This window comes from Leopardus geoffroyi, chromosome E2 (genome assembly GCF_018350155.1).
Source record: "Leopardus geoffroyi isolate Oge1 chromosome E2, O.geoffroyi_Oge1_pat1.0, whole genome shotgun sequence".
Taxonomy (NCBI): Eukaryota; Metazoa; Chordata; class Mammalia; order Carnivora; family Felidae; genus Leopardus; species Leopardus geoffroyi.
Window position 1 is genome coordinate 55545141 of NC_059335.1, and position 27413 is coordinate 55572553.

At 42.8% G+C, this 27413-nt stretch overlaps 1 protein-coding gene across 1 annotated transcript in view; it reads left to right on the top strand.

The window, feature by feature from the left end:
• The window catches only part of HSD17B2 (hydroxysteroid 17-beta dehydrogenase 2), a 94303-nt gene extending 68184 nt beyond the window's left edge, over nt 1-26119 (top strand). Inside the window, exons 4-5 of the mRNA XM_045439861.1 lie at nt 13095-13232; nt 25676-26119. Coding sequence (XP_045295817.1) covers nt 13095-13232; nt 25676-26019 — 482 coding nt within the window. The 3' untranslated portion in view covers nt 26020-26119. The remainder of the gene's footprint in view (nt 1-13094; nt 13233-25675) is intronic.
• The last annotated feature ends 1294 nt before the right edge of the window (nt 26120-27413 follow it).

Sequence of the window (27413 nt, forward strand, 5' to 3'; positions counted from 1 at the left end):
CTAGTAAAAGGGGGACCTCTCTACTGAGAGAAAGTAATAGTTGCCCACCCCATTGAGCTATTTAAAATGCATTAAGATTACTTTTCATCAAAGTAGGTGGCCCAAGAGGTTCTTACAAGTCGATAAATTATAGGTGTCCTGCAGAGTTCCAGCCTCGAGCAAGGTCATACTTAGTCCAGCAAAGTTGACTATGGGATCAATCCTGAACTTCTTGCCAGGTGCCTGCCTTAAGGAAACAGCTGCTCAGTGATGTGAGAGGAGGCCACAGCTGAGATTTGCTTCCCTAAAACTCTCACAAAATAACCAGGGTTAGTGTTGGGCAAGGGGAGGAGGTAGAACCAGACTCAGTGAACTTCTCTGTGCTGAGTTGTATTAGATGCTTACACATGCCTAAAATCTTAATTCTAAAGTGTGCAGGGTGCAGATATTAATTCCTTTTCTAGATCAAGTACACTAGCCTGGATCAACCAGCTGGTGAGTGTTGGAGTCAGGGTTGAAAACTGGGTTTGCTTCTTTGACTCCAAGTTCTACGTTCCTCTGACTTTTCCAGCCTGTCCAACAAGAATATATTAGACAAATGGGGCATTAAAAACACAGGCCCTAACTCGAGAAGATTTAAATGATGACCAGGAAATGTCAGCAATCTAAGGATGTTTCCTTCACCAACACTTCTCAGACACCAGTGTGTGTGTGTCTTGATTACCTGGAGATCTTATTAAAATGCAGAATTTGGGGCACCTGGGTGGCTCAGTGGGTTAAGACTTTGACTTCAGTTCAGGTCATGATCTCAAGGTTTGTGAGTTCGAGCTCCGCATCAGGCTTCATGCTGACAGTGCAGAGCCTGCTTGGGACCTTCTCTCTCCCCTTCCCCCTTTTGTGTGCAAGTGTGTGCGCGTGCTCTCTATCTCTCAAAATCTGTCACCAGTGACAGATTACCTCACTGGTGCTGATGAGAAAACCCTCGACTGACCCAGGTAAGACTACATGTCTGGAGGAAGTTGAAACTACAGTTGGTTTAGGTATTAAGCCTCCTGTTGGTGATGTGGCCTAGCATAAGCGACTCGATTTGGGGCCTATGGTTTTTCTTTTTGACGCCGTATAAAGGAGTGTCATCCTCGGGGCACCTGGGTGGCTCAGTCGGTTAAGTGTCTGACTTTGGCTCAGGTCATGATCTCGCGGTTCGTGAGTTCAAGCCCCGCATCGGGCTCTGTGCTGACAGCTCGGAGCCTGGAGCCTATTTCAGATTCTGTGTCTCCCTCTCTCTCTCTCTGACCCTCCCCCGTTCATGCTCTGTCTCAAAAATAAATAAACGTTAAAAAAAAATTTTAAAATAAATAAATAAAGGAGTGTCATCCTATACCCAGTTCTACTGTGGATTGTCCTATAATTCAACTTAATTCTGACAATATCTACCTGGAAAGAACATCAGATCCCAAAGGTTAAGGGCTCAGTCCTGTAAGACTGTCCCCCCACCCCCACTTCAGATGCCAGATTGTCACCTGTGCCTCTGGATCCACCAGCTGTAGAAGAGAGGTTCCAACGACCTTCTCCTTGGGTTCAATTAAGTTGCTAGGGCTGCTCACAGAACCCAGGAAACCTGTTTACTTACTAGATTACCAGTTTATTACACAGAACATTAAAGGCTATGCATCACCAGTTAGATGAAGAGATACATAGGACACATAGGACACAGCATAGGAAAAGGCCAGGGAGCCTCCATGCTCTCTGAATCTGTGTGTTACGTGTTCACCACCTGGAATCTTTCCAAACCTCCTCCTTGTAGGTATTTATGGAGGCTTCATTACCTAGGCACAATTAATTAAGTTTTCTGGCCATCGGTCTCCAGCCCCTAGCCAGGTAGCTGGGGGATTGGGAAAGGAGGGAAGGTTCTGCTCCTCTAATGGAGCTGTTGGTTCCTTCAGCAACCAGTCCCCACCTTTAGGCAAGCTCCTGTCACCTCGTTAACATAGCAAGACACTTTTGCTGCTGTCATCACTTAGGAAATTCCAAGCATTTTAGGAGCTTTGTGCTAGAAATGGGTCAAAGACCATATACATCTCTTATTATAAATCACAATATCACTTCCTTCCTATACAGCCTCAGGCTGAAAGGTTGCGATATTTCTGCCTGCTGCTGTCACTTGTAAAACCCTTTGTCTCCCATAATTCCCACGTACCCACTATATGCTAGTGTTAGGTAGAAAAGAGAGAATCTCCCTGTGTTGATCCGGGGGCACTGAAGAGTTTTTGAGGTCCTGTGTGACCTCAGAGGACATCGAGGCCGTTTGGCTGGTAGAACCTCAGGAAATGTTACGAACTTGTTGTGTATGCCACACCAAGAGAGGCAGGAAGAGTCCCTGTCTGAGGACACTTGGGAGAGAGAGAAGGTCTCTAGAATCCTGTAGACTCTAAAATTGTAATTTGAAGTCTCCCTTGGTTTTAGTCCATGACCAACAGTATCAACAGTATCAATGCTGAGTTTATTCACCTGTCAGGTAACAAAGTCATTGAATATTTCCCTGAGACAAACTGGGTAGAGGAACATGGAATCTTCTGGAGGGGGATGGGATGCTAGAGTCACGGTGGCTACCCTAAGGATAGAAATTTTGCAGTTAGGAAGGGGGAAGGAGTCCGTAGGTCTGTATGTGGTGGGTTAAAATAAGTCCCGTTGTTGACTGGGTATTAAGTCACCCCAGGTACTGAATCATTTATTAGAATTGGCTACTTAGAATCTGTTGTGGGGAAACCTAACATTCAACGTTAATGTGTCCTAAGCAAGTGTTGCACTGAGGGCAAAGTTTTACTTTCACATTACCCACATCTGTGAGGGGCGTTATGTGTGGGATGGGGTGGGAAAGAGGTATACTGTCACTTTAAATTTGGTTGCAACCTTGGCAGATGTTTCCAAAGCTCTAGCTTGTTCAGGAGGCTTTTCTTATTTTTTCAAGATTTCACATAAGCTAGGCCTTATTTTCTTGGCCTCCGATGCCAAACTTCAAAAAACTTAAATTTTTAGTTTCAGTTACAAAACTTTAGGAGACTTTATGGGCCTTTGTACAGCCAAAGACCTACTTGGGAGGTAAGTAAGGCTCCCTTGTTAAGCATGTCTTAAAGGGAGTTTGTATTTTGTAACTTTCACTTGGAAAGGATTATAGATTCACAGAAAGTTGCAGGAAGTGTACAAACAAGTCCTGTTTACGTCCCTAATAACATCTTGCATAGCAATAGTAAAATATCAAAGCCATGTGGGGCACCTGGGTGGCTCAGCCGGTTGAGCATCTGACTTTGGCTCAGGTCATGATCTCATGGTTCGTGAGTTTGGGCCCCACGTCAGGCTCTGTGCTGACAGCTCAGAGCCTGGAGCCTGCTTCAGATTCTGGGTCCCCTTCTCTCTCCGCCCCACCCCTGCTTGTGCTCTCTCTCTGTCTTTCAAAAATGAATACGCATTAAAAAAATTTTTTAAAATATCCAAGCCATGTAATGGACATTACTACGATGCACAGAATTACTGAGATTTCACCAGTTATATCTGCATTCGTTTATGTGTGTGCTCATAGGTCTGTGCAGATGTGTCACATATATAGCTTCCTGTAACTTCTAACACAATCAAGATACAGACTGTTCCATCACCATAGGATCTCCCAAGATAACCCTCTATGGCCACATCCACTCTCTCACTCCCATTCCCAACCCTGACAACCATGAATCTGCTCTCGTCCATCTCTATCACTTTATTTAAAGAATATTACATAAATGAAACCATTCAATATGCAAACTTTTGAGACTGGCTTTCACTACACGTAACTTGAAAGGAATATATTTTGACCGAGGTTTATACAGCTCACAAAAACTGCCGTCATCCAGCATAGCATTACAAAATTTCTTTAATTTCAGTCCCGAAACACAACATATCCCACCCCTCTGACATCTGTGAGATATAGATCAGGGATAAACACTGCCAGGTCCTTATCCAGCTTCTGAGATCATATGTGAACCTTCTATAGCCAAAACAGAAATCGTAGGTTTTTTTTTTTCCCCCAGATTGCAAGCTGTTATTAGCATTTACATGTCCAGAGGACATGGAAAATTTTCAGAGATATTCTTTAGAAGTGTTTAACAACGCTGTCTGCATATTAGAATCACCTGGGGGAGCTTTAAAACATTCCAGAGCCTGTGAACCACAAACCAATTAAATCACATGGGAGTGGGGACAGGAATAGATTTTTTTTTTAAAGCTCCCCAGGCAATTCTAACTGGCTACCAAGTATGAAAACTGTTCTAAAACAATTAGCTGCAAGAGACAGAGGTGCTCAAAACTTGGGGTCCTGGAAGTAAATCAGTTTCACCTGCGTAATTGGGGAACACCACAAAAGCTTAGGCTTTTTCCTCCTTGACAGACCTTGACCTCAGGGTGCTTCGTTAGCTCCCGAGGTGATTCTGATGCTCCCCAAAGTCTGAGAACCACTGACTCAGAGCACTGTCCTCACACTAAAATCACCTGCAGTGTTTTATTTAAATACTGATGGATGTTCAGATCCCACAGCCAGAATGTTTGTATTTCACTGCTCTAGAGTACAGCCTGGGCATTCTTTTTTGTTTTATTATGTTTTAATGTTCCCAAGGTGATTCTACTATGCCTACTGAGTTATGGAATTAAAAAAACAAAATTTAAAAACGAACACAAAGTATATATTCGTCTCTCTGGATTCATTTAATGTCAGCTAGTGGATGAGTATGTGAATTTCCAAGACGTATCCTCCTTGGAATTACATCAGTTCTCTGCACGGTCTTTAAGGCTGTAGCCCACATATACACCCAGGGTTGCACATCCCTTACCAGCTCTCCCGTACCCCGGTGGATAAGCCCGCTACTTTGGAAGTCAAGTTTCCTCTGTAGAAATGGAAATAAACTTACCAAGTTCGTGGCAACCTCTTGCCTTGCTGCCTTCTGGCAATAGGATTTTCACCTGAGGAGAGCAAAACCAGAAATTAAGAATCTAACTGGGCAACAGGTGCCTGGGTGGCTCAGTCGGTTAAGCGTCCGACTTAGGCTCAGGTCACTGTCTTGAGGTTCGTGAGTTTGAGCCCTGCATTGGGCTCTGTGCTGACAGCTCGGAGCCTGGAGCCTGCTTTGGATTCTGTGTCTCCCTCTCTTTCTCTTTCTCTCTCTCTGTCCCTTCCCCACTCGTACTCTGTGTGTCTCTCTAAAAAATAAACAAACATGGAACAAGTTATAAAAATCTAACTGGGCAGGCAATGAAGGGGTGCATAAGGCCAGGAAGCGAGAGTGCCCCGAGACCCTGTGTGGCTCTTGCACAGCAAGCTTTGCACATCTCCACTTACTTCATCTGATGCCCCCAGGAATCTCAGATACTAATTTGAAACATTAACAGCAGGGTTGCATCTATAACTTGAGCCTTCCAGGACTGCCATTTGGTAGGTCAGAAATGGTCTAACAATGTCAATTTCACAGAGTGCAACACCATACAAAACACAAATGTGTCTTAACTCTTTGGTCTGAAGTGTGTTTTCCGTTTAGGTTGATAACAGGTGATGTGACGAATTCTTACCACCTGCCATGCCGTCCATTACACAGTGCATCTCCATGATCGCACCTATTCAGAAATATGTGACCAAGACCCTAATGTAACAGTTCAAGGTTTAGTAGTCAAAAAAAAAATAATCACTTGGATTGGTTTTATTTATTTATTTATTTATTCATTTATTTATTTATTTTTAAGTAGGTTCCACGCCCAATGTGGGGCTCGAACTCAAGAGTCTCATGCCCTCCTGACGGAGCCAGCCAGTCTGGTTAGCAAGCAAGTCTAGGGTGGGTCCTAGGAATCCACTAAACAAGTGATGAAGGAGCCAGAGGCAATCTGATAGCAAAGCACAAGCTAACAGCCCACAAGCGACCCTCCCCCCACCAGGAGGGATCTATGTGACACTCCTCAGGCACTCCTGGCTGCCCAAGAGCAAAGGACAGGGAAAAACAAGCGGTTAACTGATAGAGACCACAGTCTTGCAAGACAAGAGTCTTCATTGCTTTGCAACGGTCTTAATGAGTTACAAGGAAAAAAGGCAATCTCTAGAAATCTATAGTCAATTTCCTGGAGCCCTAACATCACCCTCCCCTCCACTGGCGTGGGGAACAAAGAAGAAAATGTAGGTAAAATTTTATTTCCTTACAACCTGGAGCCCACTGACAAATATTCGAGATAGGCAGAGTAAAACATTCCTCCAAGAAACTCCCAACTGTCTTAATGTTAATGCCTTACTAAGGGAAAAATAACTTTAGCTCTACAATTCGCAAGGCCTCCAGGATCTTAAGAGTCCTCTTTATCATATGAAATTCCTTTTGGAAACTTCCCTTTTCCTTTATGCCCCCCTGCCCAGCTCCATAGTATATAATCAGTCACTCTTCACAACCCCAGTGTAGCTCTTTCTGCCTGCCCAAAGCTCCTGTCTCCATGCTTTAATAAAATCACCTTTTTGCACCAAAGACATCTCAAGAATTCTTTCTTGGCCTTCTGCTCGGGACCCCCACCAGCACTCCAAAACCACATCACAACTACTGTGGGAGATCCTGAAACAGGTGCACTTACTAATCTATGAAACACCAAACAAATGGAGCCTTTTGGGCTGTTGACATAATTGTGAAAACCTTGAGTAGCACTCTTGTATGGAGCTCACTTTGTGCCCGGCACTATTCTAATATATTGATATATTCAACCTTCACAACAGCTCTATGATGCATATACCATCATTATTATTAATTTACAGATTAAAAGGCAGAGGTACATAAACGTAAAGGGTGCTTGTGTGGTTCAGTCGGGTCGAACTTTCAGTTTCTGCTCAGGTCATCATCTCGCAGTTTAGTAAGCTTGAGCCCTGCATCGGGTTCTGTGCAGACAGTATGGACCCGGCTTGGGATTCTCTCTCTCCCTCTCTCTCTGCCCCTCCTGTAGTCAAGCTGTTTCGGTATCTCTCAAAATAAATAAATAAATAAACTTTAAAATAAAAAAAAAAAGAGGTAAATAAACATAAAATTTTATATACCTAATTTTAATAGGTTTTACTAATCAATGACAGAGCTGGGATTTGAACCTAGGCAGTGTTGGCTCAAAGATCAGCTCTTCACCGCTCCCCTCTGCTAACTGGCCTCGAAGCTGGCCAAGCTCCCCTCATCTATAAAATTGTGGAGAAGTGAGGATGGTCTAGCCCTGCAAACTGGGTTGCAAACTAGAACAAGTTGCTTTAACTGGCCTTTCTCGCCAGTAAATGGAAACGTTGGATCTGGAATTCTTAAAATTTTGTGAAACTAGAAATCACTTTTAAAAAGCATCAGCCGGTTATCTGAAGCAAGACAGGAACCTAAGTTTAATGTTTGATGCCAGATGCTGGATCGAAATTTCATCAGTTAAGCCTTAGGATTCTTTCTTTTCTTTCTTTCTTTTTTCTTTCTTTCTTTCTTTCTTTCTTTCTTTCTTTCTTTCTTTCTTTCTTTCTTTCTTTCTTTCTTTCTTTCTTTCTTTCTTTCTTCCTTCCTTCCTTCCTTCCTTCCTTCCTTCCTTCCTTCCTTCCTTCCTTCCTTCCTTCCTTTCTTCCTTCCTTCCTTCCTTCCTTTCTATTTTTCTTTAAAATTTATTTATTTTTGAGAGACAGAGAGAGACTGAGCATAAGTGGGGGAGGGCCAAAGGGGGGGGTGGAGACACAGAATACGAAGCAGGCTCTGAGCTGTCAGCACAGGGCCCGACGCGGGGCTCAAATCCACAGACCATGAGATCATGACCTGCCCGAAGTCGGAAGCTTAACCAATTGAGCCACTCAGGTGCCCCTATTTATTTGTTTTTAATGTTCATTTACTATATTTTGAGAGAGAGAGAGAGAGAGAGAGAGAGAGAGAGAGAGTACGAGTGGGGGAGAAGCAGAGAGAGAGAAAGGAGGAGAGAGAGAGAAAGAATTCCAAACAGGCTTCATGCTCAGTCCGACTTGGGGCTCGATCTCATAACTGTGAGATTGTGGCCTGAACGGAAATCAAGAGTCAGATGCTTAACCAACTGAGCCATACAGGTGCCCAGGATAAGTGACAGGGATGGACTTCACAGTAGCTAAAACAGAAGAGGGAAAAGGAATTTATTAGTTTACCAACTGACTAGATAGAACTGAGTTCTAAGATGGGATCATCCTAACTCTCCCCCATCTCCACTCCCTATTTCCCTCAACACCCCCACTTCCAACTCCTGCTCCCCTCTTCTTGCTCTGGTTTCCTTTGCTTACCTTCTCTGATGTGGTAGCAAAAGTGGCCTGGGGGTTCAAGTTTTCTACCATTGCATACTTACATAGCCTGGAATAAACAATAAGGCCATCTCCCTTCTGCCATCTACATCAGGACTCTGGCTCAACTGAGGTCACATGCTCAGCCCCAACCCAATCTCCAAGTCCAGGGAATGGGGTATTGGGACTGTCCAGTCTGCCCCTTTCAATGAGAAGGACAAAACCATTGATCGATAGCCTTCCCACAAAAGCAGGGAGGTAAGGATAAGTATTTCCCAAAAGGGAATTATGTGATCCAGACCAAAGCTTTAATAATCATGTAAGAATAAGGATGATAATCGGCATGAACTATTCTAGGTATCTCTACCTCAATCCCCTATGCTCTCCTCACTTCCCAGTTTTTTTGAGATATAATTGACACATAACATTGTACTAGTTTAAGGTGCACAATATCCTGATCTGATACATGTATATATTGCAGAATGATTACCACAAAAGGTTAGTTACCATCCATCACCTCACAGAGATACTATTTTTTTTCTTGTGATAAGAACCTTCAAGATTTACTCTCTTAGCAAATTTTCAAATATACAATACAGTATCATTAACTGTCATCACTATGCTGCACATTACATCCCTGGAACTTATATTTATGTTGTAACTAGAAGTTTGTACATTTTGACTGCCTTCACCCATTTCACCCCCACCCTCCACCTCTGGTAACCACCAACCTGTTCCCTATATCTATGAGTCTGGTTTTTGTAGATTCCACCTAAAAGGGAGATTACATACTATCTCTTTTTTCTTTCTGATTCATTTCACTTAGCATAATGCCCTCAAAGCCCTCAAGATCCTCAAGGTCTATCCATGTTGTTGCCAATGGCAGGATTTCCTTCCTTTTTAATGGTTGAATAATATTCTATTGCACATATGTACTACATTTTCTTTATCCATTCATCCTTCAATGGACACCTAGATTGTTTCCATGTCTTAGGCATTGTAAATAATGCTACGATAAACACAGGGGTGCAGATGCTGTGCTCTTTTTTAATTGAAATTTTTATGGAGATTATCATAGATTTAGCCAAAGTTTTAAGAAGGAATAGAGAGAGATCTTATGTACCTTTGACCTGGGTATATATGGTTAAATTTTTCCTAACTATAGTACAACATTATAAGTAGTATACTGATAATGATAATTTACCAGTTTTATGCAGATTTTCCCAATTATATCTGTACTTACATGTATTCATTTCCATACATTTTATCATCTCATTTTCCTTTTTTTAAAATGTGTTTTTAAATTTATTGTTGAAAGTGAGAGAGAGACAGACAGAACGTGAGTGAGGGAGAGGCAGAGACAGAGGGAGACACAGAATCTGAAGCAGGCTCCAAGCTGTCAGTACAAACACCAACACAGGACTCGAACCCATGAACTGCAAGATCATGACCTGAGCTGAAGTTGGATGCTTAACCGACGGAGCCACCCAGGCACCCCTCATTTTCCTTTTAATTGCATTGTATGACTTTCACATCATGGGTAGACAATCAAATTCAAGGCATGGTTTCATTAAATGACTAGAAATGGCCAATGTCTCTACTAAGATTGCTCTTTAACAAACCAGATCAAGGTCATCGCAGTCATGTTTTCCCTGTGTGCAGAAATGAGCTCAGTGTTTTATAGTGGTCTGGGAAGAGGTAGCTGAAAACCTATCAGACAACAGTTTGTTCTACCTACTACATATCATAAGGTGATGACTTAAGTATCTCTTAATAAATGATCTTCAATAAATGTTAGATGTGAGCATGAGCCATATTTTGTGGTCTCTGATACACTGAAAACTTTAACTTTTGGATAGAGGTAGGAATCAGGCCAAGAGAACTCAGGGCTAGGAAGATATTCTCCCATGGATGGAACAGGCCTGACCAGAGGAATAAGAGACTTTGGCAGGGAAGAGGAATCATTTGCAAAGTTCTGAAGTCAGAAGAACAAAGACAAGCACATGTGGAAAACTGGACCCATGTTTGGTTTGGTGAGAAATCACCAAAGGCTGGGAAAGCTGGTAGGACAGGGATGCCTGGAAAGGTAAGAGCAGGAAACGATGGAGGTCCTCCACCCATCCATAGACAGTTGTGCAAGTGTCCTGGGGGATTTAGGCAGAGAAAAATACCCATGAAGTCATCTTTGACATTTGCTGACATGTCCATGGTCTCTGGAAGCCAGGTGGTGGTGTTTTCCTCCTCCCTCCATTCCTTCCTTCTTTCCTTCTTTCCTTCCTTCCTTCTTTCCTCCCTCCCTTCCTTCCTCCCTTCCTCCCTTCCTTCCTTCTTCCTTCCTTCCTTCTTTCCTCCTCCATCCCTTGCTTCCTTCTTTCCTCCTTCCCTCCCTCTCTCCCTTCCTTCCTCCCTCCCTCCCTCCCTTCTTCCCTTCCTTCCTTCCTTTCTCCTTCCCTCCCTCCCTCTTTCCCTTCCCTACCCTTAAAAAATTGAGATATAATTGACATACAATAAACCGTTCATATTTAAAGTACACAATTTGAGGGGCGCCTGGGTGGCTCAGTTGGTTAAGCGGCCAACTTCCGCTCAGTCACGATCTCGCGATCCGTGAGTTCAAGCCCCACGTCGGGCTCTGTGCTGACAGCTCGGAGCCCGGAGCCTGTTTCGGATTCTGTGTCTCCCTCTCTCTCTGACCCTCCCCCGTTCATGCTCTGTCTCTCTCTGTCTCAAAAATAAATAAACGTTAAAAAAAATTAAAAAAAAAAAAGTACACAATTTGATAAATTTAGACATATGTATGCACCCAGGAAACCATCACCACAATCAAGATGGTAAACATGTCCTTCATCCCCGAAAATTTCCATGTCCTCCTTTCTAATCCTTCCCCCACCTGCTGCAGGTAACCACTGATCTATCTGTATCGCTATAGATTGGTTTGCATTTTCTAGAATTTTAAATATATGAATCATACAGCACGCACTGGTTTTTGTCTGGCTCTTTCATTCACCATAATTATTTTGAGACTCAACCATGCTGTTGTGTCTATCAACATTCCATTTTTTTAAGACTTTATTTTTGGGGTGCTTGGGTGACTCATGTGGTTAAACGTCCAACTCTCGATTTCGGATCAGGTCATCATCTCAGCGTCGTGAAATTGAGACCCACGCTCAATGTGGAACCTGCTTAATATTCTCTCCCTCTCTTTCTCTCTGTCTCTCTCTCTCTCCCTCTGCCCCTCCCCACTCTCTCTATTTGAACAACAGTACTTTTAAGTAATCTCTACACCTAACACGGGGCTCAAACTCACAACCCTGAGATCAAGAGCCCCATTCTCCACTGACTGAGCCAGCCAGGCACCTCTCAAGTTCATTCCTTTTAAGGCACTTAAAAAAAATTGTTTAAATGTTAATTTATTTTTGAGAGAGAGTGGGGAAGGGGGTGGGGGAGAGAGAGGGAGAGAGAGAGAATCCCAAGCATGCTCCACACCCATGAACTGTGAGATCATGACCTGAGTTGAAATCAAGAGTCAGATGCTTAACTGACTGGGCCACCCAGGCGCCCCCCTCTCAATGGACGCTGTAATGGCTGAGTGGTATTCCACTGTGTGGCTACATCCGAGCTTGCTTAGCCGTTTGTCCAGGGCTTGCTTTATTGACCAGGGAAACCTTTGCCAAAGCTGAGAGCCCTAATGTCCAGCCACCCTGGGTTCCCCATGAGGTCCCCTCAGTGCTATGCTCCCTCACCGTCTTCACCCCTACCCACTCTCAGCGTCCTCCAGGTAACGAATGCCAGGAACACATCTGCATTCCTTTTCCAAGGCTGCTGTAACAATTACAGGTGACTTACAACCAAAGAAACTTGTTCTGCCACGTTCTGGAGCCCAGAAGTCTGAAAGCAAGGTGTTGGCGGGTCCTCCTCCCTCTGAAGGCTCTAGGGGAGGATGCCTTTGTGACTCTCCTAGCTTGTGGGAGCTCCAGGCATTCCTTGGCTTGTGGCCGTATCACTTCAATCTCCGCCTCCATCTCCACATGGTCTGCTCCCCTGTTTTCCTGTGTCTCCTCCTTTTCTGTCTCTTACAAGAAAAGCTATTATTGAATTGAGGGCCCATCCTGATCCAGGATGGTCTCGTTTTGAGATCTGCACTTTAATTACACCTGCAGAGACCTTTATTCCAATTAGGGTCACTCCACTTCTCTGGCTTCCTTTCCTTCTGCTTTCCATAGCTCCTCCTGAACATCGGGTCCAATGATAGACCCAGTTTCAGGCTATTTCTCCCAGCTTCTGAGCTAAGTATGATCAAGTGCCATGAAGAGCATCTACCCAGCCCTAGAGTAAGCCCTTTCTCACTCCCTCATACAGAAATGTCCCATTGTTCCCCATGGTGTGCATTACCCTTTGTTGTGACAAGTATTAGACCCACTTTGTTCAACTACAGGTGCTGGAATGGGCTGACCAGTGCCCCTTCCCCAGGTATGTCCACCTGGAACCTCAGAATGGAGGTTGGCCAACCTGGAAGGTCAGAGGCTGGGACAGATCCTCTTTAACCCACCTCAATCACATTTAGCTTAGACGTTGGGACAGACTACCCTTTGTATGGCTTGTCATTGGACTGTGATGGAGCAGCCAGGGAAGCAGAAGCAAAGGAAGCCAGAGGGCAGTTGTGACCAAGAATATGCACTCATCTGGGTACAGAGGGCCCTTGTCTGCTGTGGCCACCACACATACAGGTTCCTAGCATGCAGTAGGTCCTGTTTAAATACTTAGTGGATGAACAGATAAGAACCTCAGACCTAATTTTTTTTCTCTCTCATTACTCCTGCAGGAGGGGTCCCAATGGAGAAGCTGGCAGCCTATAGCTCATCCAAGGCAGCTCTGACCATGTTTTCAGCAGTCATGAGACAAGAGCTTTCCAAATGGGGAGTTAAAGTCTCTGTCATCCAGCCTGGAGGCTTCAAAACAAGTAAGTGTCTCAGTCCAGGAGCCCCTCAGCATTCATCCTGGACGGGATTCTGAGGGTCCTTTGTTTTGACAGAGCTCAAACCAAACTCCTCAGTGGTTGGCCAAAGAGGAGTTGGGATTGGGGCGCCTGGGTGGCGCAGTCGGTTAAGCGTCCGACTTCAGCCAGGTCACGATCTCGCGGTCCGTGAGTTCGAGCCCCGCATCAGGCTCTGGGCTGATGGCTCAGAGCCTGGAGCCTGCTTCTGATTCTGTGTCTCCCTCTCTCTCTGCCCCTCCCCCCGTTCATGCTCTGTCTCTCTCTGTCCCCAAAAAAATAAATAAACGTTGAAAAAAAATTAAAAAAAAAAAAAAAAAAAAGAGGAGTTGGGATAGATGGGCCTCTTTTAATAATAAAAGGGCAGGGTGCCCGGGGAAGGGGGGGGGCGGTGCTCAGTCGGTTGGGTTTCTGACTTCGGCTCAGGTCATGGTCTCATAATTCGTGAGTTCAAGCCCCCGCATTGGGCTCTGTGCTGACAGCTCAGGCCTGGGGCCTGCTTCAGAGTCTGTGTCTTTCTCCCCCGTTCACACTCTGTCACTCTCTGTCTCAAAAATAAAAATAAACATTAAAAAAAATAATAAAAGGGCAAGTACCAGGTTCTTCAGCGTACAGTTGTTCCCCTGCATCGGTTCCACAAAGGAATTTAGTTTTGATGTCATATAGTTTTCTTTTTTTTAATTTTTTAAATGTTTTTATTCATTTTTGAGAGAGAGAGAGACAGAGACAGAGCATGAGTGGGGGAGGGGCAGAGAGAGAGGGAGAACAGAATCGGAAGCAGACTCCAGGCTCTGAGCCATCAGCACAGACCCCGACGCGGGGCTTGAACTCATGGACCACAAGAACATGACCTGAGCTGACATCAGGTGCTTAATTGACTGAGCCCCCCAGGAGCCCCTTTAAAGATTTTATTTCTAAATGATCTCTACATCCAATGCAGGGCTCAAACTTTCAACCTCTGAGACCAAGAGTTACATGCTGTACAGACTGAGCCAGCCCGGTGCTCCTTATTTTTATTTTTAAAATTAATTCATTTTTTTAAGATTTAAAAAAAATTTTTAAGTAATCTCGACACCCAATGTGGGGCTCCAACTCACAACCCTGAGCCCAAGAGTCGCATGCTCCACTGACTGAGCCAACCACACACCCCACCCCACACTCATTTTTTTTTAATTGAAAAATGTATACACACAGAGTTTAACAATTTACTTTAAAAACTCATGCACTTAACAGCCAGATCAAAAAATAAAGCATTGCCAGTGCCCAGAAGTGCCCATATGATCTCCATCCAGTCCTAGTCTTCCCCATCCTCAACATATAATCACTTTCTTATTTTTTGTAGCAATTGTTCATTTGCTTTTCTTTGCAGTGTTACATACATGCATGCATCACAAACAATAGGATTTGGCTTTACTGGTTATGGAACTTTGAATGGAATCAGCATGTATGTATTCTCGTGTCTGCTTTTCTCACTCAACATTGCTTTCACAGTTCATCTGTGTGGTTTGTACCTGCAGCTCACTCATTTTCAGTACTCTGTGAACATGCCACGATTTTTCTATCACTGATGGGATATTTGGGTCACCTTGGGACAATTATGAACAATTCAGCTATGAACCCTTTGGCACGTGACACTTTCGGTGCTGTACATGTATGTGATTTTTCCAGTGTCACATTCTCAGGAGTGGAATGACTAGTTCATGGGGTTTAATTGTCTTCAGCTTTCGTGGATAATACAAAACCATTTTAAAAAATATTATTCCAGGGGTGCCTGGCTCAGTTGGTTGAGCGTCCAACTCTTGTTTTCAGCTCAGGTTCATGATCTCAGGGTCATGAGATCAAGCCCCATGTTGGGCTCTGCACTGAGCACGGAGCCTGCTTAAGATTCTCTCTCTGTCTCTCTCTCTCTCTCTTGCTCTCTCTCTCTCTCTGCCTCTCTTCCCTGCTCATGCTCTCTAAAACAAACAAAACAACAAACAACAATAATAGTAATAAAATAAAATAAATATTAAAAAAATATTGTTCTAGAGGCACCTGACTAGCTCATTGAGAAGAGTATGTGACTTTTGATCTCGGGGTCTTGAGTTTGAGTCCCATGTTGGGTGTAGAGATTACTTAAATAAACAAAACTTTAAAAATTTTTTTTAAAAATATGGTTCCAATTTATACTCCTGTCCTTCCCATATAGGTCCTAATCTGTATGACAGCCCTGAGCGGTATGCTTAATTGACATCATTTGGCAGGTGTGTGGGGTGGGTGATACATACATGTGGGTATGCGACACACCTTGGTGATTGGCAATCTGAAAGCAGATCTCTAGGTGCAGTGCTCAGTCCTCTCTTTCTATGAGGCTGCCCTCAGTCTAAAGGTGATCCTGATGGCCTCTCTCAAGGCAAGAGGCCAGACAGTGGAAGGCTGAGGACTCAAGTTTGGAGAAGGATGCTCAAAGCTGGGGTGGGGTAGAGGGTGGGGGGCACAAGAAGAGGAATCTTCAGAGAGAAAAAGAGCTTCTGAAGACATTCAAGGAGACATACCATATTTTTCAGTTCCTGCAATAGAAATAGCTAAGATTTCATGATTAGCAGGTTTTGAGCACTTTACATACACAATTTCACTTAATCCTCACCTAGAAGGTAGGCATTGTAATGATGTGGTTTGAAGTGTTGGGGTTCAGAACCAAAGGTCATGAAAGAATTCTGAAAAAGAAAGTTTTCAGTGCAAAAAGGTGGTCTTATTAAAGCACTGGACCTGTGGGCAGAAAGAGCTGTACTCGGGTTGTGAGGAATGACTGATTATATACTTCGAAGTTAGGGAGGTAAGGACAAAGGAAGTATCCAAAAGTATTTTCATTTGTTAAAGACTTATAGGATCCTGGAGATCTGGCTATAGTCAAGCTAAGGTTGCTTTTGGCTTCTAGCAAAGTATTAACATTAAGATGGAGACTTCCAGGAGGAATGGGATACTCTGCCTGCCTAAAGTATTTTATTTGTCAATGGGCTGCAGGTTAGAAGGCAACTTAATTTTATGTACATTTCTTTTGCCTTGTTTTCCACATCATTCCCCCCTGAACAATTTTGACCCTTAAATCTTTAAGGTTGTTGAGGGTGGAAGGTCTTACCTTCTGTAACTTCTTCCTGCTGAGTAGGGGCATAGAGATGTCCCTACCTACGGGTCAACATTGGTCAGGTGGGGAATTTCTATATAGGAGTTACTAAAGGCCAAGGTAGCCAATCCAAGGTAGACAACATATATAAACCTCCTTGAGTAGAAAGGATCATTTATCAGCTGGAAGTTACGTCCGTGAAGGAGTCTTGGCACCAGGCAGGGAGACATCAGAGAAGACAAGAAAATAAGGTTCATATTATTTGGAGAAAGGGAAGCCTGAATAAAAGACTTTTGATAGTTGCCCAAAATGTTCCTCTAGTCCAGAAGTTTAACCAATCACTAAAGGAAAGAGACCGATAGTTTAATGTGCCAATTTGAGTATTTATAGCTTTTAGCAATCCTGCTACATGCTTGTGATATCTGGAATATATGCACAACATTCTGTTTTTATGATAGCACATGTTCCAGCCTGTGCAGTAGTTAAAATATCTAATGCCATTTGGAGAGCCATTTACGGCCTTAATTGTGTAGCAAGTGGCATTAGCCATCACCTGCTGTTTTGTTTAGCAAGCAGTCAGGTAATTAATAAGAGGTACCTTTATGGAAAAAAAAGAAAAATATAAGTTAATGGGTAGAGCAAATTATAAACCCAGTGTCTGAGTCCTGAGTGCTGCCAGGGAGAAGATTTTTAGATGTCAAGCTCTAAACATCCTCAGATAGAGTGGAAACAGGTGGCTGAATAGTATGGGTTTTTCTGGTTTGTAATTCAAATGTCTCTGCTGATCCTTTTGAATGGCCCATATAAATGGGGGAAAGGAAAATGAGAAAGAAATGTACAACCATCATTTTCATTTAAAGAGAAGTCTGAAGTCTTCCACAGGTTCACAAGAATAAGAAGGCACCCTTAGCTGGCACACTGGATTCCTATGAGGAATGTAGAGGGTTGTTGTTGTTGTTGTTTATTTTATTTTAGAGAGAGAGAGCACAAATTGGGGAGAGAGGCAGAGGGAGAAAGATGGAATCTTGAGCAGGCTTCATGCTCAACTCAGAGCCTGATGTGGGGCATGATCCCTTGACCCTGGAACCATGATATGAACCGAAATCAAGAGTTGGATGTTCAACCAACTGGCTGAGCCACTCAAATGCCCCAGGCAGATACAGATTTAATTTTTGAGTCCACGAGGAATGTCCTTCTAATTTTATGGCTGTGGAAGTATGACCCAGTAGGGGCCTTTTCATTTCAGAATTAAATCTCCTGCTGTATTAGACTTTCAATTCTTTAAATAAACCTTGTCTCCTGGGTTTATATGGAGTGGGTTGCTAGTAACTGTCAGATCAGGTTTAGGGAGGATATAGTTTGCATATTGATTTAAAGAGATTTATGAATTAAAACCTGGCCTCAAGTAAATAATTTCAATTTTTTTTTAACATTTATTTATTTTTGAGAGACAGAGACAGAGCACAAGTGGGAGAGGGGCAGAGAGAGGGAAACACAGAATCCAAAGCAGGCTCTAGGCTCTGAGCTGTCAGCACAGAACCTGACATGGGGCTTGAACCCACGAAAAGTGAATAATTTAATAAAACACTATAGTCTTTACCTACTGGTAGGTACCTATAGTGAGAAAAGGCTTTTCATATACAGTGGTTGGGGAAATCCATCCCATTTTCCAGTTGTTCAAATAATTGTATGCCCGTGGGTCTTGTTATTATCCCCACAGAATAACAAGCAAGATGGTCCTATACATGGGCTGTTTCTCTGAAGTTTACCTCCAGTTGTCCAGCATCAGTTTTTAGGGCTTTTAGGGAAAAGGCAGTTTTAGTTTTTAATGACTTTAAATCAAGAGAATGGAAGAAGATTGGAAACCTAACTCAGGGAGCGTCTTAGCCAAATATTTGAGGAAACCAGAAGAATTCAGCATCTAGTCTAGTTTATAATAAGTAGTATTAAAATTTAATATCTACGAAGATGTGTTATTGAAACCTAATTTTTCTCTGTAATTGCCCTCATTTCCAGAGATAGCCAAATAACTACTAATTCATTTGTAAAAACAAATCCAATTTTAACAAACTCGGCCTAATTACTTACACAAGCTCAGCAAGGATAGTGATTGATCATATGGATTTTTTTTTAAATTTTTTTTTCAACGTTTATCTATTTTTGGGACAGAGAGAGACAGAGCATGAACGGGGGAGGGGCAGAGAGAGAGGGAGACACAGAATCGGAAACAGGCTCCAGGCTCTGAGCCATCAGCCCAGAGCCCGACGCGGGGCTCGAACTCACGGACCGCGAGATCGTGACCTGGCTGAAGTCGGACGCTTAACTGACTGCGCCACCCAGGCGCTCCTCGTATGGATTTTTTAAAATCTGCTTTGTTGGAACATTTTATAAGGAATCTCTAGATTTGAACTTTTGTAACCTCTCTAGACCAGAAGCCAAGCCAAGTACTTGCCATCAGACATGCCTGCAATACCTGTAGATTTGGGTGAATTCCTCTTCATGAGGTCCCCATGCCAGGGGAAGTGACATTCTTTCCTCACGTGGTAAGGCTGCTGGGAACTCTGTAAGCAAGGCATCAGGCCAACATTTCCAAGGGGCTTTATTTCGCCACGTTTCATAAAGTCAACCCTAGTTCCTTAAAGCTGTTGGGTCATATCTGTCTATGCACGTCTCTTAAATAGGACATTCCAGCCAAAGCCTTGGCAAAATAACCAATATTTCCAATGGTGTCCTGTTACATAGTCTTATTGAACTTCTGCAAATAACTGTAGTTGCCATGAAGGAAAGAACCCTCACTGAGAGTTTTCGAATTTCAGAGGGTACAGGTAGGGAGAAAAGTTAAATGCTTTAATTTGTTCACCAATGAATACTTTATCACACTTCTGAAAGTCATGGATATCTTAAGAGAAAACTTCCTTAATCTGGAAGAGCAAACATTAGAGAGCCGGCAATGTTTCAAACAAGAGTCACAAAAACTAAAAACTACCATCATCTTCCTTAATTTACTTAAAGTTACTAATTCTTGTTCAGTTTGAATGCAGCTTTTTAGTTAGTTCTCGAAATTCTTACCAATTTTAGTTTTATGATTTTAAAGATCTCAAAAACCTGTATTTGTCCAAAGCCCTTTCTATGAGTCTCCTTGAAGATGAAACATGTTTTGCAAGAGAATAAGAACAAGAACTATAAATGACAAAAGACTCAACAATCGGAATGGTTAAAGATTTGATTAGAGTTCATTACAGCTGGCAAGGAAATCCAGTTATTTCTGTGACACAGAGCTCTTCAATAATTAGAATATTAAGTAATAGTCTTATACCAGAACATATTAAAACATATTAAAACTTTAGGAATTTCATCTCTGGAATAGTTATAGCATTTACCCAAACCATACCTAAGGCTTATTATTTGTTTAACAATGCTTCCAGAGTCACTTAACATACCAAAGAAAAAGGCCTAATTAGTCAAAAAGATTTCATTGACAGTTGAAATACTGGGAAGTGTGTTAAAAAACCTCAGAAAGTTATAAAGCACATGCCTAAATAAGACCACAGGTCATTACGAAATTTAACACTTAAGTATTAAAAAAAACTTTTTTAACGGTTATTTACTTTTGAGAGAGAGACAGAGTGCAAATGTGGGAGAGGAAGAGAGTGAAGGAGACATAGAACCCGAAGTGGGCTCCAGGCTCTGAGCTGTCAGCACGGAGCTTGATGTGGGGCCCAAACTCACGGACTGTGAGATCATTACCTGAGCCGAAGTTGGACACTTGACCGACTGAGCCACCCAAGCACCCCAAAACTTAATTATTTATTTAACCAAGGTGGCAATACGAGATTCCAAAGGCAAACGTGTCTGGTTATATAGTTGTTAGCAAAACTCAGCTCCTATAGTATTGAGAAGTTTTAACTGTGTAATCAAAGACCCGATAAAGACAAAACATAAAAGTTTTGATTTTCTGGACAGACAGAAGAGAAAAAATAGAAACATGTTGTTTACACTTTCTTATCAAGAGCAGATCAACAATCCAAGAAAACTTTGTCTTTTGAACAAAGAGAAAAGAAGAATTTCAACCTTATACCTATATACTTTTAAAATCCATTAATTTCAACCTGAGTCCTGACCACATATACAATTCCATTGCAAAGATTTCCCTCCATAAACCTTCTACAGTAACTTTTAAAATTCATAGTTGCTTCCCTTATTTCCATCAGTCTCAAAGACATTTAGCAGAAGAATTTTAACTCTTAGAAGCCCAAGTCTCCAGTGAAAACTACGTAGTAACCAATTGTGAACTGTTACACCAGAATTCTTTAGATGGCAAATTTATGAATCTATTAAGCACAAGACATGTTTTCCGACAGACCCAAATATTCTTAGTTTCTCTGCAATAGGAAGCCAAAAGCACAAACCTATTTTTAGTAATCAGTTCTTCAGCACTCCATACTATTTGGAAAAGCTTAGATGTCCAATGGATTCAATCCCATTTTATCATCCCAGCAAAACTTTATAAAGTTTCAGGTTACTAATGACTTTGAAAGCTATCTTAACAATTACCCAAGAAAACTTGGAGACAGACAAAATTAACCATCATTTTAAGTCATCTTTTTGCTGACAAATGCCAACAGAGATAACATGAGCTTATTTGACCTTCAGTAAACCTAGGTAGCATTAAAAGTTTCAATTAGTTTCAATACTGAATTGTGTTCCACCTGAGTCCACTTAAAAGTCAATCAATTTGTTCCCCATTGTTAATTTTTACCTGGGACACAAGTGGAGAAATCTGAAGTGGGCAGTGTAAGTCCAATGGGGGTCTCTGCCCTCCTTGACAGTGAGGGGAGGAGGAGGAACCAATGGCGCTGGAGGCACCCCAGATGCTACTGGAGCCAGTTGTGAAGGCTGTGCATGAAGGTGGTGCGGAAACAGGAGGAGGGGGAGGGGAAGGCAGAAGAGCCTTCCACTAAAGAGGAGGTCAGCAGTCCACGTCAGGCCAGAGAAGACCGGGAACTTCCTTGAAATTAAAGGCATTTTGGCAGCTGTTTGGGAATACTCCTTAAAGTCCCCAGCCCAAGATAGACTTACCAGAGACAGTTGGTTCCAATTATAGCCATTAGCCTGGGGAATGAAGGAGGGAGAAGCCCCCACATCTATTAGGAGGAGGAACAGAGAGAGAGTCAGTGTTTCTTTTGTCAGGGAGGGCCTGTGTTTCCTCCAGCAACCTGGGTTTATTCGGAGGAGGCTTATTGAGACAATTATCATCCAGTGTATCAGGAGGGGGTTTACTGGCCAAACACATTCTGTAAGAGGCTCTTAGGCAGGGTCCTCATTTAGGGCCGTGTGGGTCTGGACCTAGGGGTACTTCTATCCATTTCCCCGGTTTCCCACAGGAGAGATCTAACTTAGAGGTCACACTAAGGCCATGCAGTGTTACAGATCAGTCCTTTCTTAAATTTTGCAATCTGAATTGTTTCCAGGGGGTTAAAAGGCATTCCAAAGGAGAGTCCTTGGGAACTGAAGAGAGAAGATCCGTTATCAAAAATCCCCTCTGATTCCCAGGTGGCGTCCCACACAGTAAATGTCATAGGTCCCTGTTGTCAAAGCGACCCAAGGTGTCCCTTGAACAAAACTGCTATGATCACCACCCTGCTATAAAGTCCCTGTAGGAAGGATGCTAGCATCCCTCTGCTTCCTCATCAAATCCTACACTACAAACAGGTGCCAGTGAATGGACTAAAATACCCTACCTTGCTGTGAAGGCCTTGAAGAACCCACCGTTTTTAACCCATGGAAAACATTAGAAAGGTTTTGACAAGGGGAAATTACCCAATTCTGTAGTTTAAGTAGTTAGTAGAGGACTCTGATGGAAAACAGTAGAGATAGAAATCCATCATGGTCTAAGTGACATTCCAACACAAGTAATCGTTATAGCCAACTTCTCTAGGAAATGGTCCTAGTTGGGCTTTCATTGAATTGGGTACTGGTTTCAGCTGGCTCTGAGTGGAGTTCTCGCATCCAGAAGAGGCTAGACCAGGGGATCACTTTAGACCAATGAGAGGAAGCTTCACACAGGAGTCTTAAGATCAGCAGCTGTGCTAGTCATTAGGTGGCTGTCCTGTGCCCAAGACAGACAGACAACTTTGTATAAGGACAGGAATAAAGAAAAGGCCTCAAGTTGCTGAGTCTTATTACCGTTCCTGCCTGGGTACTAACTTCCAGCCCAAAGGTAGGCTTTCTCCTCCTGGTAGGGTAGCCATGGGCTAGAGGATCTCAGCCTGAGCAATCGACATGAAAATGTCCCAATAAGACCATACTCCTTGAAAAGCCCGGTAGGAGAGCAAAGGGAGGAGAGAGGAAGGACTCACCAAGTTTGCCCCGAGGCTCAGAGTCCAGGTGAAAAGACTCAAAGCCCCACGTCAGGGCCCCAAAATGATGTGGAAAATTGTTGAGGTTCAGAGCTGAAGGTCAAGAAAGCATTCTTGCGACATGTTTGGTGCAAAAAAGGTGGTTTTATTAAAGCACGGGACAGGACCCGTGGGCAAAAAGAGCTGCACTGAGGTTGTGAGGGGAGACTGATTATACACTTGGAAGTTGGGGAAGAAAAGACAAAGGAAGTTTCCAAAAGAATTTTCATGTGTTAAAGAAGACTTACAGGATCCTGGAGGCCTGGATGTTGGCAAGCCAAGGTTGTTTTTGCCTCTGGCAAAGCATTAACATCAACATTGAGAGTTTCTGGAGGAATAGTATATTTTGCCTGCCTGATGTATTTGTCAATGGGCTGCAGGTTATAAGGAAATTCAATTTTATGTACGTTTCTTTTGCCTTTGTTCCCCACATCAGTAATATTCCCATCCTGTAGGGAGAAAGCTGAGCCTCAGAGAAGTTGGGAAATTTCCCAAGTCACAGAGGTGGTATGAGTCAGAGATGGGATTTGGATCCAAGTGACCTCAACAATTTCATTGTGTACAGCCCCAAAGTGGCAGCTAGTGGGTGTCAAAAGTGGCAGATGAGTTGACAAACTTCTGGTGGCTTTGTCGCCAGTAAAGAGAGCCTTGAGGACTCTGCACAGGGTACTCACAAGAATGGTTAGAAAGTCCATGAGGTGTTTAGAGAGGAAGAGGAGAGGAAAAGGAATCCCTCACCTTGGAGAAAGCCGAGACAGGGAGAGGTAGCTGGAGGAACAATAGTTCACACAAACATGTTTTTCAAGACCCAGAAGCCTCGGGAGTAATTGTCAGGGTAATCATTTCTTTAAGTGTGGTATTGTGTTTCATGAAAAGTAATGAGCAATTGAAATCCTTTTGCATTTCGGTGGGTATAATTGGATTTCACTGGCTTACATTTCACAGTCAGGCTCCCCCACAGACCCAATATCCGATATCCAGGAGTCGCTCAAGCTGGTAAACTAAGGCTCATCCCCATAGCAATCCCAGAGCAATCCCACACTTTGCAGGAGGGAATGTGAGGTGCTGCATCCTTTGTGGAAAGTGATCTGGCAGTAGGTATTAAAATTCAGAATGCATGTGCCTTTTGACCACGCAGCCACACTGTAGGGGCTGCCTGCAGATGTAACACGCTAAAATACAAAAGGATGTATTATGCAAGACTGTTTATGGCAGCGTCACTGAAATGGTGAAATCTAGGAATGACTGGAAAGTCCTTTGATAGAGAAGTGGTTGCCTAAAAGCTGTTCAATGGGAAATTTCTGCTGCTCTGGTTTAAATCTATAGCCATTGACTTTTGGAGGCAGGTCTGTGATTTATTATTCAGCAAACAAACAAGCAAATCTTTGGAAATCCTGTATAGTATGATCCTTTGGACATTTTGTTCCTGGTAAAATAAGATTAAACCAAAGCCTTTTTTTTAAATAAAAAAAAATGTGTATTTATTTTTGAGAGAGAGAGAGAGAGAGAGAGAATGTGAGCGGGGGAAGGGCAGAGAGAGAGGAAGACACAGAATCTGAAGCAGCCTCCAGGCTCCAAGCTGTCAGCACACAGCCCCGTGGGGGGCTCGTACTCATGAACTGTGAGATCATGACCTGAGCCAAAGTCGGACGCTTAACTGACTGAGTCACCCAGGCACCCCCAAAGCCTTTTTTAAAAGTTTATTTATTTCTGACACAGAGAGAAAGAGAGAGAGAGAGAGATTGTTTGATTGATTGAGAGTGCAAGAGAGTAGGGGAGGGGCAGAGAGAGAGTGGGAGAGAGAATCCCAAGTAGGCTCTGCATTGTCAGCTCAGAGCCAAACGCAGGGCTCAAACTCAAACCGTGAGATCATTACCTGATCTGAAATCAAGAGTTGGACATTCAACTCACTGAGTCCCCCAAGCGGCCCTATGTGTGTACATGTTTGTATAAACAAGGAAGGAATGTAGAAAGACACACAAAACTCTAAGTTACCTTAGAAGAGATTAATTTTAAAAACATATACATTTCATTATTTACTTTATTTTACATAATGAACAGGCATTGCTATAATATTTTAAAGTAAATGTATATATAATTAAATTGTATATAAGCACCCATTGTTTCTATATCAAATATGTTTATATATCTAATTACATATAATTTATATGCTAAAATTTAAATGCATAAGTTATATATTGTTTAAAATTACATTTATTAAATAGATAGGATGATAGTTAACATTGTATTTTTAATTTTATACATAGAAGTTGGTATTGCTTCTATATTAAAAAATTATACATAAATGTATATACACATGTTCATACATATTATATATATTGTATGCATTATATTTTATATTGTATATAATAGTCATGAAAACAGATGTAATAGAATGTTTGTGGCAGCACTATTTGTAAGACCCCAAATTGGAAACAACCCAAATGCCCATCACAGTATAATGGATAATTTATGGCATATTTACACAATGGAAAACCACAACAATGAGAATGACCACACAATACATGGATGAATCTCAGAACGTAGTGTGTGATTCCATTTACATAATGTCCAATGCCAGGCAAAACTGCTCCATCCTGGTCACTGGGACAGAGGATCCTGGGAAGGGGTTTGGGAGTGGAGGCTCCGAGGCTGGCTTGTTTTCTCTTTCTGCTGCTGGTTACACAGGCTATTCAGCTTGTGGAAACCTAGACATGTGTGTACGTTTCCATATGAATGCTGCAAAGTGTATTACATACCATTATAAAGCTCATTTAAAAAAAAGCCATTTGGGAATGCCTGTCCTTCCCAACAGAAGCCAGTTCACAAGGGCCTGCTTCCCTGGTAGGGTCGGACACGTCCAGTCTGGCCTCCCCAGAATCTGAGCCTCCCTTCTTCTTGCATCACAGGTATCGCGGGCATGAGTGAAATGTGGAACAAGCTGGAGCAGGACATCCTGGACAACCTTACCCCCGAAGTGCTAGAGGACTATGGGCAGGACTATATCCTTGAGCAACGGGATTATCTCAAGTTCATCAGCAGGAGTACCAACACTGATATGTCCCCTGTGCTCCTGGACATCCGACATGCCGTGTCTGCTAAGAGCCCCTTTGCCTTTTACTCGCCAGGGCCGATGGCTTATCCAATGCTCTGCTTTGTTTCATTTAGTCCTACTGGCATATTTGATTATTTTAGCAAAAAGTTGCATCACTTTAGAGGGGGCATGCCCAAGGCGCTAACTAAGCAGGCCTAACTGAAGAACAAGGCATGTAGGCAAATATGTGAGGAGTGTTAGTCTTGGAATGAAAGGGAAACCTGAACTTCCCATTAAAGTTGTGGTTTCCTACCTTGTATTTCCTGTGAAGTCTGTTGCTTGAATAGGAATGAATGCTGAGAAGGCTGGTGGCTAGAAATGACCCCCATGACGAATGTGAATTGAGGGTCAGCCTGCTCTGCACACATACATTTCAGATATTCTCTCATCTAGTTCTCGTTAGAGAACCATGGTAGGTATCTTCACCCCTACTTAACAGGTAAGGGAATGAAGGATCAGAGAAGTTAAGTTGCCCATTCATTGTCACACAGCTAGCAAAAGGTAGTTCAAATTGAAATCCAAGCTGGATCCCACTGCCTGCCAGAAGAGGAAGACAAAGAGATGACAGAATAAATGAGATAGAGAAGGGAAAAAGAGGAAGAACTGGCAAGGGTCATAGTCAAATGGAGTTTTTCTCGCTGTGAATAGACAGCCTGCTGTAACTACTGTGTTCAAGGTACTGGTTCAAGTGTGTAATCAGTGCTCTGTGCACCTCCTCTCCCTTCCTCTGTCTGGAGCCCTGGAGAAAATAGGATGAGGTTTCCCATCTCAAGCAGGCCCCAGTGGCCTTTTGGCAGACCCAGGGCATGTGAATGGCTGATTTAGTGTCCATAGTAACTATCACTTTCACCTTCCTCTGAGCATCCCAGGCTGGAAAAGCCAGCATCATTACCTAGAGAAATCAGCCAAAGGGAGCAAGCTCAGATACTAAGAGAGGTGGGGGTCAAGTTCACCTGCAGGGGGCAAAAGGGGAGGAGCTGGTGAACAGAAGGGACATAAAAGGAACTAGAAAAAATAGCAGCTTGACATGAGGGAAGCAGAAGTCCAGACATTATTCATTGCAAACCTCTCTTTGTCCCGTTTTCTGTCTAGAATGTGAAGTTTCTTTCTCTATTTTCCAACCTCCTGGAGATTTTAGGAGGATAAACTCACAATGCTCTGCAATTTTCCCCCAAAATAAAATAATAAATAACAAGATAGTGAGATAAACAGTTATGAAATCATTAATCTGATAAATTTTTAATGGCTATTCATGCCTGGTAGTCATTGCTTTACAGCAGAGTAGAAAGAAAGGAAAAAATAAAAATCAAAGTTTAACTGATGATGTCCAAAATAGGCACTTTTTGGAGATGAGAGTCGTCAAGGCCCAAGCTTCCATTGGCTTGATTCGGATGTGGAGGGAGCAGAGGGTTTGTATAACCAGAGTTTGGAGGGGACCTAGGATTGTGTGTTTCACTAAAAGTCAGTGTTTTTTTCATAGTGATCCCTGAACCTCAGCATCAGCATCACCTGGGAACCTATTAGAAATGCAGATTCTCAGAAGCCAACCCAAT